Source organism: Solanum stenotomum, chromosome 3, assembly GCF_019186545.1.
Source record: "Solanum stenotomum isolate F172 chromosome 3, ASM1918654v1, whole genome shotgun sequence".
NCBI classification, from domain to species: Eukaryota; Viridiplantae; Streptophyta; class Magnoliopsida; order Solanales; family Solanaceae; genus Solanum; species Solanum stenotomum.
Genome location: NC_064284.1, coordinates 38,730,296 through 38,753,975, shown reverse-complemented (window position 1 = coordinate 38,753,975; position 23,680 = coordinate 38,730,296). Strand labels below are relative to the sequence as shown.

Here is a 23,680-nt window from a genome sequence, read left to right as displayed (position 1 = left end):
CATTATCTTCAATTTGCTTGAGAGAGAGAAAAACCACACCAAAGTCAACAAATGAACAATATATTGGCCAAATCCACTGGATTTCTAAAACAGAAAAGGTATACAGTTGTGTTATTTTCAATATTCCATTTCTTGAACTTCTCATCCTCCCTTATTATCTTATCATTAACAACTTCAATACCAGAATTTACTTCTGCTAAGGATTTATTTAGTGATTCCACTCCTTCAGCTCTACAGTATACATCTCTTTCATGTTATTTACTACAGCCATCAGGTTGAATCTTATTTCACTTTGGGAATACCTCTCAATACGTTCCTGAATAACTGGTTGCACCATGCGCAACCACTCAATATCACTTTGCCGACCCAAGACTGATTGGTCCCTCCTTCAATCCATCAAGCTCATAGAACACACCGTCCACATGTATATAGCTGATAAAATGATATACATCATCATCTTTTCCAACAGTTTTCTGCTCCTCAAGCACAAATGGCTCAGGTCTTGCAAAACTATTATGGGTTGTACGAATTGCTTCACTGTAATTGATAGTTAAACCTTTAAGCTCCGGTGGGAAATTCTTTGTGAATTCTTTTAGTGCAAATAATTCTGGGCCAATATCAACATCTAGATTGTTCAAAAGGATTGAAAGGATTGCTTGGGTAGCACAAGCATTGTTTATCACATGTTTCACATCATCAAGCAAGTTACACGTCATAGTGCTAAGAAACTCCTGGTAGTTTAACCACATATATCATGTAAAGGTATTTAACCTCACTAGCAAATAATTGGTTTGGGTTTGGGTCCATCATCTTTTTCACTAGAACGTTATTTGAAAAGGAATATCAAATCGTACACAGGCTTGTAAAAATTAAAACATAAATTATTATTTCCTTTTTTGAAAAACATGGAGAACCACAAGCTCGAAGCCCCCAAGAATAAATTATTCCCACAAAACCATACAACTAATGCTCAAGTGGCAAAATTGATTCACCTAAGACTATTGAGCTCATCAAGATCCAAAGAATACAACTCCTCAACCTGTTTCAACATGGAATAGTATGAGAAGATAAAATGTTAAATCAACCAAAAGAAGGTAAACTAACCATTATAACAGCCCATCCTTCCCAATCCCCCCACATTTCCTTTTGGTTTTTCTCATAGGAAAAGCATATCTTATCAGCTTCTACAGTGAGGGCAAAAGAACTCCTCCATATAGAAATGAGATAACCACAAAGATATTGAAAGAGTTCTTTTTTTGTTTTTTTATTCTTCTGGAGAAAGTAACAACTTGTATTCTATTTCCAAAAAATCAAAAACTTGTCACAACAAGTTACAGATTTCCTAATTACAATTGAAGTAAGTGTATCAGGAAGATCTTCAACCCTTTAACCAAAATTCCAAAGTGCTTAAGACATCTGTAACTGATTCTAGTTCTTCCATATATTCCTATTTACAGCAAAAATGAAACAACACTAAACAATTCATCTTCATCTTCTAGATGAAGTTATTCTTGTTCTGGAAGCACCAAGAAGAAACAAAGGGATTAACAAACAAACATTTGTCAGCTTTTATACCGTTGAAGTACTACAAAACTAATGAGCTGACAAAATCCTCAAAAAACATCAAAATTATTAACAGGGGAAAGGTTAGCCCAACTAAATAGGCTAACCGACATCTAGCCTCCAAAATCCCATTGAAGTTAATACGCCATCAAAACATCTGTGATTCCTCTCGATCCAAATACACCAGAAAATGCTTGCAAGCACCATGTTTCAGATTTTTCTGATGGTCTTGTCAACTTCCGTTGAGCTCCTTCTCACATAGGCATCTCTTGCGGATAAAGGCACTGCCCATTTCAATCCAAAAATATTTAGAAACAGATTCCAGATGTCTGTGGACATAGGGCAGTGAAGGAACAAGTTGACTAGCACATGAAACATTTGTTTACTAGTGAAAAGTTCTTTCTAGTTAAGTTGTCTTGGGTGAGTCAAACACCCTTTAGAGCCAACCAACACTTTAGGTACATCTTGGTGGCTCCCAAGTGAATAGAATACTGGTAACTATGGGCTTCCGTTAAGATTTGTTCCCTCTAGTCATCAACATTCGGAACACATAAACAACCTTGATATCTAAGCACACCATCTCCACCTTGGGAGAAAGTCTCAACGAATTTCTTAAGCACTGTTTCTTTCAACTCAACCAAAATTGGATCAAGACCTTGCTTAGCCTTCACATCCATCACAAATGACGATTCAGACTCGTTATGGACCATGACACCACCCTTGGTGGGGTCCACTAACGGAACACCTAATTGGGCCAACCTATGAACATCCCAAACTAACTCTTTCTTTACATTCTCTACATGAGCAACACTACCCATCGACAACCGACTAAGAGCATCCGCCACCACATTTGCTTTATCGAGGTGATAAAGGACACTTATGTCATAATCCTTCAATAGTTCTAGCCATTTTTTTTGGTGGAGATTCAAGTCCTTTTAACTAAACACATATTGTAAACTCCTATGATCGGTGAAAACATCAACATGTACCCCATATAAATAATGCCTCCAAATCTTTAAGGCAAAAACAACCGCCGCTAAATCAAGGTCATGGGTAGGATAATTCTTCTCATGGGTATTAAGCTACCTTGAAGCATAGGCAATAACCTTTACCATTTTGCATAAGCACACATCCCAAACCAAACTCTAGAGGCATCACAATACACCACAAAACCATTCGTCGGTAAGGTCAACATCGGAGCAGAAGTAAGTATATCTTTCAACTCTTGGAAACTTTTCTCACAAGCTTCCGACCACACAAATTTAGCCTTCTTTTGAGTTAAAGTCGTCAAAGGACGTCAAAGGAGAAGCAATAGAAGAAAAACCCTCAACAAACCTTTTATAGTAACCGGCCGAACCCAAGAAGCTTCTAATATCCGAAGGAGTTAAAGGTCTAGTCCAACTCTTGATCGCATCTGTCTTCTTAGGATCTACCTAATTTCCTTGCTTGACACAATATGGCTAAGAAAAGCTACGAACCTTAACCAAAATTCACATTTGCTAAACTTTGCGACAAGTTGTTGGTCCTTAAGAATTTGCAACACAATCCTCAAATGGTCAATATGCTTATTCTCACTTCTTCAATAGATCAAAATATCATCAATAAACACAATTACGAGCATATCAAGGTATTGTCTAAACACTCTATTCATCAAATCCATAAACGCCGCCAGAGCATTAGTCAACCCAAACGATATTACCAAGAACTCATAATGACCATACCGGGTCCTAAAAGCCGTCTTTGGAATATCATCATCCCTCACCCTCAATTGGTGATAACCCGACCTAAGATCAATCTTAGAGAAGTAACAAGCCCCTTCAAGTTGGTTAAACAAGTCATCTATCCTTGAAAGAGGATACTTATTCTTAATGGTCACCTTGTTCAACTGATGATAGTCAATACACATACGAAGAGACCCATCTTTCTTTCTAACAAACAAAACGGGAGCACCCCATGGAGAGATACTTGGTTGGAGAAAACCCTTATCCAACAAATCCTTTAATTGCTCTTTCAATTCCTTTAACTCAGTCGGTGCCATTTTATAAGGAGGAATAGAGAGAGGTTGCGTATCCGGGAAAAGGTCATACCAAAGTCTATTTCCCGCTTGGAAGGAATACCGGGTAAATCATCGGGGAACACTTCTGAAAACTCATAACAACGGGGACCGACTCAAGAGTATGGGTTTCAGAATCTACATCCCGTTCCCTAACAAGATGGTAAATGCAACCTTTTGAGATCATATTTCTAGCTTTAAGACAAGAGACAAACCGACCTCTAGGCATAGAATTTCCCCCCTTCTACTCTAGGATAGGCTCATTTGAGAACTGAAGCTTGACTACACAAGTTCTACAATCTATAGAAGCATAACATGCATGCAACCAATCCATACCACGAATCATATCGAAATCTAACATGTCAGGCTCTACCAAATCAACAAGGGTTAACTCTATGGGATAATGAAACGGGACACTTTCGATAAACCCTTTTAGCCACCACAGAATCACCAACAAGAGTAGAGATAGAAAAAGGTTCTAACAACACATCCGGAGGAACATCAAACCTCATAGCCACATATGGCGTCACAAAAGATAAAATAGCACCTGGATCTAGTAAAGCATACACATCAAGTTGAAAAACTTTTAACATATCGGTAATTACATCCGGGGAACTCTCTTGGTCACCTCTAGACTGGAGTGCATAAAAGCGGTTTTATTGGGGAGCATTGGAACCCGAACCACTAGGAGGATCTTGCTTGCATGTATCTTCCTTTAGCCATAAGCATTGGGCAATCCCTCATTAAACTTTTTCCACAACCAAAGCAATTGTCTGTGCCGGCCAGACACTTACCATCATGTTTCTTCCCTTAGCACAAGTAGACCTAGCCAAAGAAGAACCACCTCTATTCCCTCCTTGAGGTTTAGGGTTAGACACCCCATCTTTGTTGGACTTTGGAGGAGCATTGGATGAACCTTGACTGGAAAACCTTTGTCGAAATCTAGGTCGACCCTGTCCATTGGACTTTGCATTAGAGAAGTTTCCATCACCGGTCCTAGCCCTTTTTACCTCCCTAGACTTTTCCTTGAGTTTCTCCTCCTCAATTTGTTGTGCATGGATCATAAGATGAGAGATGTCCATGTCACCAATGAGCATGGCGGTACGACACTCTTTAACCACCATTTTGGATATACCCGACACAAACTTACTCATCCTAGCCCTAGAATCCGCAACCATCGTTGGAGCATACTTGGACAATTGAGTGAACTTTAGGGCATACTTTTTCACACTCATACTTCTTTGACGAAGGTTAATGAACTCTTACACCTTTGATTCCCTCATCTCAAGGGGAAAGAACCTATCAAGAAAAGCAGATTTAAACACTTTCCATTCTACGGGACCCGCTCCTACTGGCCTTGCGTCTTTCCATTGGTTGTACCATACTTGAGCAACACATTTCAATTGATAAGAGGCCCATTCCACCTTCTCTACTGGAGTCACCCCCATAATAGTAATTACCTTATAGACCTTATCGACAAACTCTTTAGGGTCTTCCTCAACTTTGGAGCCATAAAATTCCGGAGGGTTCATCCTTTTAAAGTCCCTCACTCTTGAAGTCACTGTACCCACATTTGGGTTCACGGGGACTACCACCTCTCTATTGGCTTGTGCCGTCATGGCTTGGGCCAACATTTGAAACGCTGACCTAAACTCTGCATTTGTTACATTCTCAGCCAAAGGATCTATCGAAGCTTGAAGATGACCTCATTGTTCCACATTGTCACCCTCCATCCTTCTAGTAGCCCTTCTAGTAGTCATATCCTGAAGAACATTGGGCAAGGATTAAGAGAGAGATCTTATAGAGTTAAACTTTATGGCACAACTTAGAGTAATGAAAGAAGTGGAGTTTCCTAATCATCTTGTAGCCTCTCACTCATGAATGTGGCGCGCTTCACACTCATGAACAAGACTCTACTAGATGTGGCTTATGAGACATCATCCTAGGACAATTCTAAACCTTGTGCTCTGATTACCAAGTTTTTCACAACCCAGGGGTACCCCTAGATGTAACATGGTGTATAGAACCCCGAAGGACTCCATATAATCCACTTAGTCCTCATAACATAAGAAATAGAACAATTAGAGTAAAACAACATTTGAACTCCAAAAACAATAATATATAAAAGCGGAAGTCTAGACACTTGTCTCATCATAGCCATCTATTACAATCGAATGAAATTGGGCCTAGCCCATACATCATGCCAAAAAGGGAAATACAATGGAAAAGGATCTAAACAATAAAACTCCATCCTCGAAGCATGAGGATTCACCAAAGCTCGAAATCTCTAAATCAACACTTAGCCACGAAACTGGTGACCCTGACTGTCGAACCCTACATTTGGGAAAAATGTAGGCAAGAGTATGTGTTAGTACAAAAATATTCTAAGTATGATAACTATGCATAAAAACATTTAAAACATGCTAAAAGGGACATTTCATTTCAAAGAATGCAATTTACCAAGTTTAAACATCATCATAGAGATAGTTGGAAAATATAAGTCATAACATCATCTTCAATGCAAGCTAGCATTATCTTTAATACCTTTGAATACTACGAGATACTTCTTGAAGCATGTCTTAGTTCATTATTGATCTTGTTATTGTGGGAATAAGCCTTAACCGACATGAGACCACGTGAGCTATAACATGATCACCCGGTGTTACCCACACTAAAAAGAGTTGTCCTACTTGCCTAAGGTAGAACCATGAACTCTTAGCTTAAGTGGATCCACTAGCTAAATAACCTATGGGGGCACATAGTTTATGGGATAAGGATATTGCGACTAGAAACCCAACCTCTACTAATGTGAGGGCTTCCATCTCAAGAGATTGCTCCTAGAAACCCGGCCTCTACTAATGTGAGGGCTTCCATCTCAATAAAATATCCACTCAGTGCTAAGCATAAATCCCACGGAGTAGTTATTAAGTCTTAACTTAACTCATTTCTCATGGAAGTAGGGGTGGAGCCACGTAAATTGGACACCCTTCGTCGAAAAATTATACTACATATACACGTAAAGTTTTGACTTTATATTGGCATATATAGAATTTGAAAACCCTGAAATAACAAAGTAATGCGTAGTGGAGTTGGCAATAGCCATCGCAATCTCACTTTTTGCCCCAGTTCGATTCCCCGCGGCTATATATGAATTTATGATTAATTTGATTTCATGAAACATCAAGTAGTTGAAATATTTTTACATATTTGTCCTTTATTATTTTTATGTTGTATTGATATATTAATAAATTTTTCATATTAACACTTTACTAGTTAAAAATATTTCACATAAAATGTAAAATATCATAAGATTAAATGACATGTTAGTATATTTTGCATATATTTTTTTTCAAATCCAAAAGATTGAAAATATTCTTTACATTCTTAAATTTGTGTCAAACGATAATAGAAAAGTAATTTAAAATAGAGTCAATATTAAATAATGTCATAATAATAGAAACATGTACATGATATATACATTTTTTTATTAATCATTGAAAATAATTAATTACAAACAGTGAATAAGTTACTTTTAAACTTTTGAAAAATAAAATAATAATTTAATTTTTTTTATCAATGATTAAATGTCAAGGAACTTATCAATTTTTCTAGTATTCTATTATAGTAATTACTGCGTAAATTCCTTTTATGACTGTTATAAAATTTATCATATTTTTTAGTACTTATTATTTTAATACGACTTGTAATCTTTATTTATTATTTTCTTCAAATTGTTATTTTTGTATAATCATAAAAAATAATACTTACAACAATTTCTGTTTTTATTAACTTAAATATATTTTAATACAAAGTGTAATATTTACTTACTATTTTCTTCCCCGTGTTATTTTCTTTAATCATATATCAATAATACATACAACAATTTAATTTTATTAACATAAATACTTTTAGTAATAATTCTTCTAATGTTCTATTAATAATAATGATTGAAATTATTATGATCACTATTAAAGTTTCTACATAATTGAGATAAAAATTGAGGTACGTACAAATAAAAATATTTTTGAACAAACAAAATAATTACATGCACTATTAGAGAGTACTTTCTAGTTATATAATTATCTTACAATTATGATAAAGTCGGAAAAGTGTAACTATCTTCAAAAACTATAAATATTAAATTCAAAATATGAACTTTTAATTTGTCAGTCTCAATTATTTCAAAAATTACAAATAATTTTATAATTTTAAAATAACTAACTTATCATTTTAAAATAATTTTATAATTCCTAATTAAATATTTAAAAATTTATATAAATTCTATATTTTTAAAAAAAGTCTGAATTCCACGTTATAAAAAAAATAATCTTAATTTTGAGTTCGCTTTGATCTAATATTTTGAAACAAAATAATTTCAAATTATCTGATATCTTGTAATATATGAAGTCTTTTTTGTACATTTAATTTTTAGAATAGTTGTATATTCTATAGGTTTGAAGGTTCTAAATTTCAAAGATAAACCATTTATTTTAAGTATAGTAACAATTTTTAAAAATTATATTTTAAATAAATTTAACTGAACAAATGAACAAAATTTTGTTCATACTTTAATATTTTATCACTCACAAGTATATTACTAAAAAAATATGAGAAAGTGGAATAATATGCATAAATCATGATATTCTACATTTATCGATACATTATATTAATATTTCCATAATAATTAAGATTTCAATTGCACATATTTAGCATTTTAAAAATGTGAATATATTACCAATAATCCAACAATCCAACAATCAAAAACATATTAGTGTAAATGATTGAATAAAAATTAACAGAAAATGAAAAAATAAATAAGTATTAGAATAAATTCACTAAAATTAAATTTAAAAATTACGTATAATCTAAAAAATATATTAATCACAGTAAAAATATCAAAGATTACAAATACAAATGTAAATAAGAAAACATAGAAAACTCATTTGATTTAAAGAATTTAAGTACATAATATCACAAAAACAAATCAAATTGTATGAAATAAACTAAAAAGCTACAATAAGACATTATACTTATCAATATCAGTTTGATAAATTTTGTTCTTTTTCTTGCACTTCCACTTTTTTATTTGCAAATATATTCAAATTTTCTTCGGCTAGCCATCAAATAATCGACCTATTCACCCCATAAAAAAATGAAGATAAGAAGAATGAAACTAATTTAACAAACAACATTACACATTTGAAGAAGAATAGATTCATGGTTCAGTCATTTGATTTAAAGAATTTATGTACAAATATGACAAAAACAAATCAAATTGAATGAAATAAACTAAAAAAAAACCATAATAAGACATTATAGATCTAACAATATCATCATTTGCAGAGGATTTTCACTTTGATAAATATTATTCTTCTTTTCTTGAACTTCTACTATTTTATTCGCAAATATATTCAAATTTTATTCGGCTAGGCATCAAATAATTTACATATTCACTAAATAAAAAGATGAAGATAAAAAGAATAGAAATAATTTAACAGACAACATTACACATTTGAAGAAGAATACATCCATAATTCAATAATAAACACATAAAAATTAACAGAAAATGATAACATAAAAAGCATTAGAATAACTTCACTTAAATTAAATAAAAAATAACACAATCGTAAAAAAATATTAATCACAGTAAAAATCATCAAAGATTACAAATGTAAACAAAAGTAGAACATAAAAAACTCATTCGGCCCAAAGAATTTAAGTACAATATATGACAAACAAATCAATTGAATGAAATGAACTAAAAAAAATTCACAAAAAGACATTATAGATCTAACAATATCATCATTTGCAGAAGATTTCAACTTGCATAAAAATTGTTCTTCTTCTTCTTGGATTTTCACTTTGTTATATGCAAGTATATTCAAACTTTTTTTTTCGGCTAGCCGTCAAATAATCAACCTATTCGCTCCATAAAAAGATGAAGATAAAAAGAATGGAAATAATTCAACAAATAATACTACACATTTGAAGAAGAATAGATCAATTAATTTTGTTAATGACTTTATTTATGTATATATAGGGAATATAAATAATGGGTAGAGTAGTTTTAGGTAACCACTTTAAATTCAAATTCAAAAAGTAACTATTTTGCCTTTTTTTTAAAAAAAATAGTTATGTGAGTTGGTTACTTATTTTGAGAAAAACACATTTAATTTTTTTTTTTTTTAAAAAAACTAAAGTATTTCTTCATTTAACAGATTTTTTTAATATGCGGGTAGTTTTGCTATTTATTTATTTAAAATGATTGATGCACGTTTTTTATTTTATTTTTTATTTTCTACTTTTTTAAGTTATAAAGAAAAAATATTATTTTTTTTTAAAAAATATTCTTTAAGAGATCTATCAAAATGGCAGTGTTTTTTTTTCCCTTTTTCAATTCACGTAAGTTTTACACTGCTATTAATTTAAATAAGTTTTGTAATGTTAAATAAGTTTTAAAATGTTTATTTAAGAAATACTTTTAAGTTTATATTTGTTTTTTTTTTAATTTGTTTTTTTCAATTGTTATTTATTATTTAAAATATATTTTAAAAAGTTGTCATGAAAACTGATTAGCAATTTAAATACATTGCTATAAACATTATTATAATATTATATTATTATTACTTTTATTAGTACGATAATTATTTATTATTATTGTTACTATTTAAAAATTTACCTTTTAAAAATAGTTGGTTACTCTTTTTTTATTTCTTTTGGTTTAATTTAAGATACATATTTAAAAGATTTTTAAATTATTTTTAAAAATTTAAAATTATTGAATTTTTGTGGTGCTGACATGTGACACTTTTTACTTCTCCTATTATATATAGATAGATGTTCAGTAGCTTGGTGGTTAATAGTGTCATTGCTTCAGGATCCAAGTTCGAATTTTACCTCTAACTATTTTTTTTCCCAATTAAAATTGAATTATTTCCTTAAATTTTAATACATTTTCCTTGTGAAATAAGATTTCCTTAAATTTAATACTTTTTCCTTGTGGATTTTTTTCAATTTGAATTATTTCCGTAGATTTTAATACATTTTTCTTGTGGAATAAGATTTCCTTAAATTTTAATATTTTTTTCTCGTGGAATAAGGTTTTCTTTCTCTGTAAATAGGAGACTCATTTACCTAAATTATATCACAATATAATTAAGAATAGAATCTCAATAATTCTCTCTCTATTTTTTCTTATCTTTCTCTTATTTTATAACAAAAATAACCAACTTAATATTTTAGTTTCAAGTTTCATTGGACATGAGGAATTATTATAATAAAGTACAAAAAGTTCAACTTCTCTAAGTTAAACAAATAAAGAAACAATGGTAGATCAATTAGAGATGTTGTCACATTCTTCTAAAAAACAAAGCATTGATTTAAATACTCTAGAGGTTGATCCAGCAAAAAGAACTTCAATTTTAAATTATGATCCAAATCTTCGTGATGAAATAAGAAGAGCATATATTAAACTTGGTCCTTGTCGACCAAATATTACAGAATACCCTCAATCATATATTGCTAAAGCAATGTGTCGTTTCAACTCTGATTGGTATCAAGCGTATGTCTGGTTAGAGTATAGTGAGAGTGCAGATGCAACATATTGTTTACTTTGTTATTTATTTAAAGGCAATAATATTTATCAAGGTGGAGGTGAAGTATTTTAAACAACATAATTTAACAATTGGCATAAAAAAAGCAAGCTTGATGAATATGTTGGTGGACTGAATAACATTCATAATCAAGCAAAGAGAAAATGTGATGATCTAATGCAACAACGACAGTCCATTCGTGTTGCATTTGATAGGCAATTTGATCAGATTAACATTGAATATTGGACTCGCTTAAATGCTTCAATTGATGTGATAAGACTTCTTTTAAATCAAGGATTCTCACTCCTCGGTCATGATGAAAGTGAATCATCATTGAACAAAGATAATTTTGTTGAAGTTCTTTCCTAGTACAAAGATAGGTGTGAAAACATCAAACCTTTCGTGTTAGAAAATGCTCCAAGAAAAAATAAATTGACTTCTCCAGATATTCAAAAAGAACTTGTGACTGCATGTAAGATAGAGACATTAAAGTATATAATGGAGGATCTAAATGGTGATTATTTTGATATATTAGTTTATGGATCTTTTGATGTGTCACGTAAGGAGCAAATGGCTATTGTTTTACAATATGTCCATAAAAAAAGATTTGTAATGGAAGCATTTATTGGACTTGTTCATGTTAAAGATACTAGTGATTTATCTCTAAAGAAAATAATCGTTAATGTACTTGCTCAACATTCATTAAGTTTATCTTATGTACGTGGACAATGTTATGATTGAGCAAGCAATATGCAAGGTGATATCAATGGTCTTAAAATGTTGATTAAGAAAGAAAGTAAACCGATTCATTCTATTCATTGTTTTGCTCATCAACTTCAACTAACTCTTGTCGCACTTTCAAAAGAATGCGTTCAAGTGGGAGGAAGCTAAGCTTTCAAATTAATTGTTAATGTATTTGAAATTGAAGATTTTGAAGGAAAATGTATCCATGGATGAAAGCTACCATACCTTAACAAAAAAGCCCAAAGAAATTGATGTGTAAAAGCTTGCTTCTTGAAACCTAGCTTGAATCTCCTTCTTTTTCTTCTTCAAGTTTCTAGAGAGAGAAATATTTTGAGAGGAAGAACTTTGGGGATTTGTTTTGGGTTTTGGGAATAATGACTTGAATGAGTTAGTTTTAGAGTTAAAATCACTTATATAGGGGTCCTAGGCCTAGGCAAAACGACTTGGCTTTAATTTAATTAAAATCGGAAAAGACCAACTTAACCCCCACTTACATTGCACTGCCCAAGGACCACGTGAGGTCCCACGAGCCGTGGTCCTCTTCGTGGACCGTGGGATAGTAGCTAGGCAACCCCTCCTTTAACACCCTAAATGCTAAGGCATCTTCACGACCCTTTCCATGGCCGTGGTGCCCTCTGTGGTCCATGGACCAGTGGCTAGGGTTGCCACACCTTGCCCCCACATGGCCAAGTAAAGACCACGACCCCTCCCACGACCGTGGTGGCCTTCACGAGCCGTCCAGTGGCTCGTGGGGAAGTGAACTTTTGGGGAAGTTTTGGCATGGATACTGCCTCACCACCATGACACCTCCCACGACTCGTGATCCTCACCACGAACTGTCATGGGGGTGTGGTAAGGTGGGCAGTGCTTGGGAAAAACTAGGCTGCCCAAACCCCCTTCTTGGCCCTTGCCCTCTTCCTTGGCTTTAGCCCTCACACACTTAGCCCTAGTTTAGTCTACTAGTTTTCGGGGTGTTACAACAGTGATATGTAAGAAAGAGTCTAATACATATATATACCAAAGATGCAATATTTAATGGTAAGAGAGATATGCTTAACATGCAAATAGCCTATCCTGTTTCATCATCAGAGTTGTACATAGCTTCAAAAGGGTCTATCTCTTTTGCCCTTAGTCAGGAAGGTAGAGAGGGATCTGCGATGATATATATATCCTTAGATTGGGCTTTGTTGTAATTATTTTGGGCTGACCCAGTTGCCCTCCATTCCATTTTATTTTGGGAAAATTATCAAACTAGTCACAAGCTCTAACATAATTATTAAAAACATCTACACTTTAAAATAATTATTAAAAATGTCAATATGTCAATATTTTAGAAAATAAATTGTATCCTAATATAATTAATTTCCTTTCTTTTTATTTCTCTCCACATTGGACCATTTTTTACTCCCTATCCGATAAAAATAAAATAAAAAATACCCTCATTACTCCCACTTACCCCTCTTTCTAGGTTTTACCCCAAATCACTCATTTCTCTCTCTTTCCTTTTTCACCATTGTTATCTCCTTCTCTATTCAAGAAAATCAACTATTTGAATTTCCTACACTTTGTTCAAGAAATCTCACAATTAATTCAAAAGATATTTTTCACTCATTTATAAAGGTAAATTCGAAGTCAACAAGTATTTTGTGAAATTTCTTGTGATTTTATTTTCATATTCATCAAATATTTTGTGTTTCAGATTTTTCGTTTTCTTAACAATATTGTTTGATTTTTTGTGAGTTTGTTTTTATATTCACCAAGTATTTTGTGAGATTTTCCTTTCTTATGTATTTCAGATTTTTCGTCTTTTAAGCATTATTGATCGATTTTTTTGTGATTTTGTTTTTATATTTGAGATTTAGTAGATTGTCGTAATCTACATTGGCATTCATACTTCATATATTTATTGATTTTTTATACATTCATATTTAATAATTTTGAATTTTGCTTATAGGGTTACTAATGCATAAGCAAAAACAGATTTGGACTTGAGTTTGGTGAACAAAAATTGGAAAAAAGAAAATGGGTGTGCAGAACTTTGCATCAGAGAGGGACCGACAACAACACACCTACAAGAAATGAATTTGAACTCTTATGGACCAAGATTAGTTTAATGTATTTTTGCTTTTAGCTACATTATATATCTTGGGTTAGTGATGAAGAAAATTGTATTCTACTAGATCCATAATGTATTCTTTTTGTCCTTTTTCAGATTGTATTATTGTTTTGTGTATTAGTATGTTATTAAATTGAATTCTTTTTGTCTTTTTTCAGATTGTATTCTTGTTTTGTGTTCTTAGACTGTATAGTTATTTTGTGTATTAGTATGCTATTAAATTATTTTCTTTTTGTCTTTTCCCAGATTGTTTTCTTATTTACTGATTGTATCCTAATATATTTAATATTCCAAAGAACCAGCTATGAAATAAAAGCATAAACTTTTGTTCATACAAAAAATCTATAATGAATGCAATCAATACCAAACTACCATTTTTTTATGTATTCATTATATAGGTATTCATCCTATAATTCCATGTGTATTAGATAATTTGTATTTTATTTTGTCGTATTCAAAACAACTGGCTACAAAATAATAGCATGACCATTTATCCATACCAATTTCTATAATGGATACACAATTTTCTTAAAAATCTAAAAATAAACAGCCAAACACAAGTTCATTTCGTTCACAAAAAGTATTTCTATATTAAAATTTTGATTTCATACTAATTTTGTATTAAAATCAAACTTAAAATACAAATGTCAAATACATACACAGATCCAACTACTTTCATAAAAAAAAAACAATAATTGAAACTTAAACAATACCTAGCAATTTTTTGATTTTCACTGATAATCTTGAACTTTAAAAGAAATCGACGGAATTCAATTTGAAATATCAATCAATTAATTCAACAGTTTCTTAGCCAAATAAAACTGACGCAAATCAACGAAAACTCCACTTCAATTTCAATGGAGTTATTCGAAAATGGATATTGAAATTTCTTAGAAGAATGGTGAAAGGACGTTTGAATGAAGAAGAGAGAGATGACAGGACTCTAATAGTAATTAATTAGAGATTTAAGCATGTTTACCTTTTCTGAAATATCTTCTCCCATTATTTTCTCCATTATGTTGTTAAAGATTTGTATTCTTTCAAATTAAATAAATTAAATAAATTAAATAAATACAAAAGTCATCCTTATAACAAATCAAATTATTGACATTTTAAATAAATATTGAAAGTGTTGACAAGGGGTCCTATTAGATGCTAAAATATTGTTGTTTTGAAAATTTTCCCCTGCTTAAGAAAATTAGTAAACTAGTCAAAATCCCTAACATGATTATTAAAAATATCTACACTTTAAAATAATTATTAAAAATGTCAATATGTCAATATTTTAGCAAATATAATAGGGGTGTACGTGGTCGGGTTTTACAAATATCAAACCAAATCATTTGTGTCGCAGTTTTAAATTTATAAACCAAACCAATAAAACTCGGATTTTTCAACCTCGAGTTTTTTCGGGTTTTCCGAATTTTCAAGTATTTTCGGATTTTTCCGTTAAAGTATTCATACAAACATATAATTTATTTGTATTTCAAATATTTCTTTAGTTCTACCAAAATACAACTATCTAAGGTATTTCTTAAGAAAATAACACAAAATATGATATGATTAATGACACTAAATATCCAACAAAAAAATAATGATGAAATCGTGTAAGAAAATATTGCAAATTAATAAGTCATAATGAAAATGATCATAATTTAAATGTACTAAATCATTCTAAAATAAGTTTAATAAGTATTAGTTACATGACTAAATATTAAAGGAAATTAAAATTAAATTATGTATTTTAATTGTCTAAACCAATGTAAAACTAAAGAACAAGTATTCAATATTATTGTCATTCGTTGAATTGATTTTCTTTTTGCATTAGTATTAATTTGATTTTTATTTAAGCTTTATTATAGTTATCAACATCTATAGACTAAATCTTTATTGGATCATTCATAATTTTAAGTTTCAGATTTGAAATGATATATTAAAAGATAAAACTATGAAAAAGTATAAGAAATATTTAAAAATTATATCAAAGTAAGTATTTTTATGTATAAAATAAAATTTTAAAATTATCTATATAATGTCAGATTGGTTTGATCTCGGATTGATTTTTTTAAGTTAAAACCAAACCTACCCAAATATAATCGGGTTTTTTTTTCAATACCAAACCAAATCTAGTTGGATTTTTTTTTCCAGTTTGACTCAATTTGCGGTTTGGTTCGATTTTATACACCCTTAAAATATAATATATCCTAATATAATCAATTTTCTTTTCTTTTATTTCTCAAATCAGTCCCAATTGGACTCATTTTTATCCCACTATCCGGTGAAAAAGATAAAAAAAAAAAATCTCAATACCCACTTTCACCTTTTTCTAGGTTTTTACCCCAAATCTCTCCTTTCTCTCTTGCGTTTTCGCCATTGTTCTCCCCTTTTCTTTCTCATGGGGTCCATTGGGATGGTTAATTCCCAATGAGATTTATACGCTGCAAGTTCGATCCGTAGCACAAAGCGTCACCGTCTCCATGAACATGTATTCACGTTTGGGGTGGCACAAGTTTTCTTCATGATGTGTGCTGGATGAAGTTTGGGTTGTTCATCTTCTTTGTGTTTATTATGACTCTCTTTGTCTACTTTTGCGTGAATGAAGAATGATGAAACCTATGAGCCTCCTTGCATGCTTTATTAGCCATTTGACTATGGTAGATTCCAGCTTTGATTCCTGCCTCAAGAAGTGATTTGAAGATGTACAAAAACCATGATAATGGTATCATAAGCCAAGTCACTAGGTCATAGCAGCATTGAGACTCACTAGTAAAGCATCATGCACTGTTATGATATCATGAGAACAACAAGAAGGATCAACAGTCTGTTGAAATCATGAAATCTATCAAACCTAGCAGGCTAGCACATGGAGAAACAGAGTAAAGAATAAAGGGAACTACTAGAAGGAGAAAACGTTCAGCATTTTCTCAACTGAAACAAACTGCAAGTGCCAAGCAAGCCAAATTTCATGCATCTAACCACAAACCTTGAAAAAGGATGACATGGAAGTAGAAAGCACAAGGACTAATACTTTCAACATTTCTGCTCATTAAGAGATGTAAGCAAAGCACATCCACTGGAAACATATCATACTAGAATGCTACAAATGTCCCAAGTTGGCAAAAAAGAAATCATAGTTTTATCATGGAAGAGACAAAATGTGACCTCTTCAGTGTCTTTGACGGTTGTACAATATACTATAGTTGAATTTGCATTATCTACATATTTAAAGATCTCCTCCACCAGCTGATCAACAAATTGAGAACTACGACTAAAAGATTTGACTCCGTAAAAAAGATTTTTGAGATCAAATGAGCCAATAGCAACATGATGGCCTTTCATCAACAAGGAGTTCATAATGTCACTCCGAACTCTGAAAATTAAGAAAAGAAATGATTATTCATCCAAAGCTTCTACGAGCTAAATAAAGAGAAGAAAAACTAAGAAATACAAAGTGGTGTGTCAGCTTATATATACTGGTCCAACAAAGCTATAGTGCAAGTTCGATATTTTTATTTTCCGGTAAATGACACTTCATGCTATGAGAGACGCAATAAATATTTGACAGTGATTAGAAGTTGTGAGTAGTTTAACCAAAAGCATAGATAGCATAAACCTGATCCAGCTTAACTCACAACAGAAGCCTACTACAACAAGAATGCTTGAAAATTAGGACTAACAGTCAAGAGACGACAGAAGTTAACACAATGCAATAGACTGTTAGATACAAGAGAAGCGAGGTAAGGTGGTATAGTTAAGGCTGATTTCTCAAAGTAAAGCTAGCTGACAGTTGAGCTTGGATATAAATTTTCCTTGTATTACTGGGAAACAGCCAATTCACTTTAGTAAACTTCCCTACAGTACAGTTGTAGATTACATCAAACACTGGAGACCCAGCCAAACAGTAGAAATTAAAATATAAAATAGTGTTTGGTAGAAAGTCTACTGTGTGGTCCAGACACTAACAAGCAGCAAGGAAACAAAATCATGAGATGAAATAAGATTAGAGAAAGAAATTACATCCAATTAGATATCCTGTCCACCTTGTTTCTGAAGCAAAACATGACCCCAAAATCAAAAGAAAAGAAGAAATTGGGGAAGTAATGGAAAAGAAAAGTAAGAGAAAAAAAGTTATAGAACTTGAAAAAGTATTTACTTTTCTGTAGCAGTTGCTGTCAAGCCAACAAATAGAACATTCAAAAGAACATTACGCAGCTTGTCCAACTGCTTATACTCAACCCTGCAAAGGAGAAAAGCAAGTTTTTTTAGACAATAGGTAAAACCGTAAAAGGGCAAAGAAATATTATTAAGATAGAAGTAGGTTAATACTGCAAGAGACGACTAAAATGTCCAAGAAATATAGAATTCGAAGAGCAAAGGAATAATGAAGAACCATGCCTGACAAGGCTGAAGTAGACTCGTGCTACAAGAAAGAACAAAAATATCTTGATGGAATGATGCTATAGATCCACTATAAATAACATCTTTAGTTTTCATGCTGTAGAAAATAATATTCATCTGAAGAAACTTTCAAGCTAGAGCTCCATGAACCAAAGATAAAGATACGAAAATTCTAAATCTACTTCAAGGAATTTAGGTCCACTGATCAGTGCAAATTTATAACCTTAATTACTATGAGTGCTGCTTGCACCCTCAGACAGTTGAATCATTTCAAGTTTTCTGATCTTATACAAACATATATCTGTCTTAACATTCATTTTCGCAATTTTCACAATGTGAACGAGTTGGGTCTTAAAAGGTTCAACATTTACTACCAGATAACATTGTTGATCTTAAAACCATTCTATACTGGGTGTTAGAAGGTTCAACATTTACTGCCACATAACATTGTTGGTCTCAAAACCATTCTATAGGCCTTGCCTTGCGATTAGGTATCTCTTTCAAGCAGTACAGAGAAATTTCATACAATAGCACCAAGATGTGAGAAAACAAAAGTACACCATTAGAATAGTCTTCAGTGAAAGGAATAAAAACTATCAGTTTTCAGCCTACTGTACATATTCCTTTATACAACAAAAAATACAGTTAGTCCTGATCTTCAGCATGGAGTTAGCACTTCCTTCTGAACACCTGTGTTTCGCTTTTTCCACATTGTCCACCAAAAAGCATAGACGAATGGTGTTACATATTATCTTCCAGACTTTACCCTAACCTTTTTAGCCTTGGCAATCTATCAGTTCTCTTTCTCAAAACAAAAGAAATCTTTCCTCTGGTGTTGTTCCAGGCATAATTCAAGTCATCCCCAGTGCGTTTAGGAAAAAGGACCATAATTATCTTGCTGTAGAGCAGTGCAAAAATACATGGTTACTTCTTTTGATCTCTCCTCCAAATAGATCCCATCGATTTCATAGCCGAACTCATCTCTTCTGGAGGTTCTCTTGAGACAAGCACGCTTGATGAGACACCATCCAAGAGAAACAAGTCTCTTTCAAAAGATGTTTCAGATTTCCAGAGCTTCCTCCACCTTGCTGCATTGTACAGTCCATTCCTTTTTGTAAGAGCTAGGCTGCATGTCGTAAAAGTAAACATCCCCTATCCTTGTGCCTTCCACCCCAGAATCTCGCTGCATTCTAGAGTCTTAAAAGACTGCTACTTTCAAGCGCCCAGTAGTTCAAGTTTCTTCTCAACCTCACATCCTATCCCTTTACATTGCACTGAGATAAATTTGTATCACTATAAAGCTGAGGAAATTGCTTCTTTCTGGGGATCTACTCTATCCAGTTGTCAAGAAAGAAGGATATTTCTTCTGTCATCTATTCACACAGCAATTGCTTCTTGCTGGTAACTTTATATAAATGTTACTTTTACCGATAAAAAAAGAAAAACATATATTCTTCTATCATTTCCAATTTTAAAACCAACTCTTTTCTCAAAATTTAGTGACATGACCATAAGATTTTTCCAGCAACCCACCCATAAGTTCTTGCCACTGCTTTGGTACACCATTCCCCTAGTGTTCCTTTTTTCTTTATCAAACATATCCACAAGGAATTCCCCTATTTACTGAACCTCCAAAGACACTTCTTTAGGAAGCTTCTATTTTGGATACTAATTAGTATCCGTCTTTTAACACAGGAGGGACCTTTCCTAATGTCAAAACACTCTCATATTCTTTATGCCCAGTCTACCTTAGTCTTTAACCCATTGTAGTAATTCCCTATTTCATCAAATGGTAATTTTTCACTTTGCTAGGTATCATTTCATCGCATAGCACTCCACCAACACTGCTACAATTTAAGTAATTAAATTTCAATGCTATGTATTACAACTACACTCGTCATCTATCATTTGGTTCTCCCGTCAAACAGAGTCTACGTGTTAGCATTGTCTACATTTAGGTACTGCAATTGCATCCCATCTCACTTCACCTTCATTTCTAGGGGACTATACTTCCAATTTTATGAATTATTTCTACCTCTCATAAAATCATTATACTCTAGAGTGGTTCTCCAGATGGTGAGAAAAAAATGAACGTCTAACCAAGAACGAAACTGGGTACCAAGGTATTTAACTACCATTGTTTCCCATTTAATAGCTAGGAAAAACTGTATAACTCAGAAAATATAATCTTCTTGAGCTTTATTATCTTCAGCCACTGCTATTCGTATCTCTAAATTGAGATTTTTTTGAAGCAGCAAACCATACACAGGCAAGATACTCAAATAATACTTCTGCTAAAATCCTTGCCAAATGGACCGGAGAATCCATGAACAATCAAAATGTCAAAATATTAGGATAATGTGTGAAGAGGATCTAACCTGAAATCATGACCCCATTCTGAGATGCAGTGTGCTTCATCAACCGCCAAGAGACACATCCCTGCTTTCAACAATCTTGACCGGAAACTGCAGCACATTTTGCGAAAAGCATATGTATAGTTAAAGATGCTAAACTCATTGGAAAATACATCTTAAAGATTCTTAACTTGAAAATCATCATTATTTCCAAGTGATGACAAAAAACAATAAAAGCAACAACAGCAAAAATAGTTCAATAATAGTTAGTGGAAACCTTTACTAACTGTTTACTGAAAAGTTCCAGTGGTTTTCCTCATGTGCCAAATAGGGACATCTAAAGACTGAAGTAAGAATCATGCAACAGGTGAAGATGAAATTGAAGGCATCCATCAAAAAATATTGGAGCATAACAAGTTATACAGAAAAATGCTCTTGCCCACAACTCGATATGAAACTCACACCTGGAGTGGAAGTAATCTAGTGTGAGGTATACAAAAAACTTGTAAAGAAAAATCATGTATCTTGATGAATTTCTTCAAAAAATATAATTATCTGAATCACTGGATATTTGACAAGGAGCTTTTCCACTTAGAGTCTAGAGATACATCTTTCCAGATTACTCACCAAACCTTTTCTGGAGACATATAGAGAATATCATAGTGACCTAACTCAGTATTGGACTACACCCCACGATCAGTCTGAGCACTTGAAAGATAGTCAGCTTTAATGCCATGACCTACAACAGGACATTATTTTTCAGAACACATATTTTTTTAAGCTATGAGCAATACAAAGTATTTAACTTGATCTTGCATCAAAGAGATGAGAGGACTTATAACAACAGCAGCCTTTCCGGTTATCAGTGGGGGAACCTGATAGCCTGAATAAACAATTCAAGCAAAATGTTCAGCGCATGTGTATAGTGTTTAAATATTGACAAAAAAGTTGAAGCTTACCACAATGATTTGCCACTGCCGGTGGCAATTATCACCAAACAGTCTTTTCCATCTAAAATCTTCTCTATGAGGGGACTAATTGTGAATGTTTTGGTATATGTCCGACTGTTTCAGCTTTGGGCCCTTCTCTTTTCGCGCCATTTTTTTTTACCAATGTCATCTAATCTTGGGGGAGTACATACATCATACATGGTAATGGATGGTAGAGTGTATTAAAATAAGGGAAAAGACATAAATTCACCTTTGATATTGTCTCGAAAAGTCAGTTACATGCTTAAACTATTATAACGATCTATTACACATCTTTATTATTTAAAAATGAATTTTTTTACCCCTAAAACTGACTTGGTAAAAAAAAAAAGTGCGTTTAACGGTAAATAAAGTAAAAAAATAAATTAAAAGTCTTCTTTTTTACTATCACCCTACCCCCACCCAATGCATCTTCTTCTTCTTCTTCTTCTTCATATACAACCATCTTCTTTTTCTTTATTTTTATCATCATTTTTTCATACCCAATTTCCATCCACCCCACTATACCTCCACCAAAATTCTCTCCCCCACCCCCCGTCATATCCTATTTTAATGCTTATTCGATTTCACCATTTTCATTATATTTGATTTTTTTTCTTCGGCTTTGTTGGTGGTTGATAAAATTGATGATTAAGTTTAAAAAATAAAATAGGCGAAATGGTCTGGTGGACCCTTATACTTGTATCAATTTGTATTTTGAACCCTTCTACTTACACCTTTGTCATCTGGACCCTTAAACTCAATTAAAATGCGACTTTTAAGTCCCTCCAACCATGTGTGTAACTCACTCTCCTTTATATAATTGACATGTCATATCCACGTCAGATATATTAATGCCACATCATAATTATTTCATAACTATTTTTAAAAATTATTAACCAAAATTATTTAATAAAATGTAAAATAATAACATTTTAATTTATTATTGGCATTTCTAATTCTCCCTATTTCACGACCAAAAGAAATCCATCGCCGGCGTCGTGCCATTTTTGTCGGCGAAATCACATATGCTTTCTCCCTCACCCGTCTTCATCTCCGCCGCACACCATCTCTATTTTTATTTCCTCCTCTAATCTCCATAGTAACAACAACCTAAGCCACCGCACAACCAGATCTGGCCAGACTTTTCGTAATCAACACCGACTACTATTTTCACACCTCAAATTGCTTACAAATACAATTTCACACCAACCTCTGCCGTGAAAGTTGTCGAAATCTACCCATTATTGTTTCTCCCCTTCCCACTGTTTCATGGCCCAAACCGTCGCCGCCGTCGCCATTGTTGCCGGCGAAACCACTCATATTCCTTCCTTTACCTGCCTTCATCTCCGCCACACATCATGACCATTTTCGCCGCCATGATTAGATCCTCGCACCCTCACCCACCTCGTTTTCCTCTCCGTTGACCAGCCGCGCCTCTCTCTCACTCCACTATGTATCAATGGTGTTCGACGATCGCACCACTAGCATCGTTGTCTCCCTCCATCAGTGAATTAGTTGACTCAAGGAGGTGCCCAAGATAATCTAAATAAATGAAAATAATTGTGGAAAAAAAGAAAAAAAGGGTTGGGCAGGGGATGAATATGGCTGAAAAGGAGGTGTAATGGGTGAAGAAGAAGGAGTTTTTTAATTAATGGTTTAAAAATATTTAAAAAATTATTTTTTTATAATTTTTAATATTTTTTAAAGTAAAAATACTCCTCACTCGCCTTAATAGGCGTGTAGTTACACACTTTTGCCAACTCAGACATCCTAATGCCATATAAGCAAGGTCAATGGTCAGAGGGGTTTGTTAAATTGCATTTTATTGAGTTTAAGGGTCCAGATGACAAAGGTGTAAGTAGAAGGGTTCGTACTACAAACTGATACAA

General features: G+C 32.8%; 1 protein-coding gene and 1 pseudogene across 1 annotated transcript; both read right to left on the bottom strand.

Annotated features, from left to right (window-relative positions):
• Window positions 1-44: 44 nt before the first annotated feature.
• Window positions 45-2,381, bottom strand: LOC125858938 (ubiquitin carboxyl-terminal hydrolase 2-like; annotated as a pseudogene).
• Window positions 2,382-4,359: 1,978 nt separating this feature from the next.
• Window positions 4,360-23,135, bottom strand: LOC125858937 (ATP-dependent DNA helicase Q-like 2). The gene is made up of 5 exons (XM_049538699.1): window positions 23,002-23,135; window positions 20,845-20,931; window positions 18,222-18,305; window positions 17,231-17,438; window positions 4,360-4,569 (listed from the first exon to the last, which is right to left on the bottom strand). The coding sequence occupies exons 1-5, from the start codon at window positions 23,133-23,135 to the stop codon at window positions 4,360-4,362; spliced, it is 723 nt and encodes a 240-aa protein (XP_049394656.1).
• Between the last annotated feature and the right edge of the window lie 545 nt (window positions 23,136-23,680).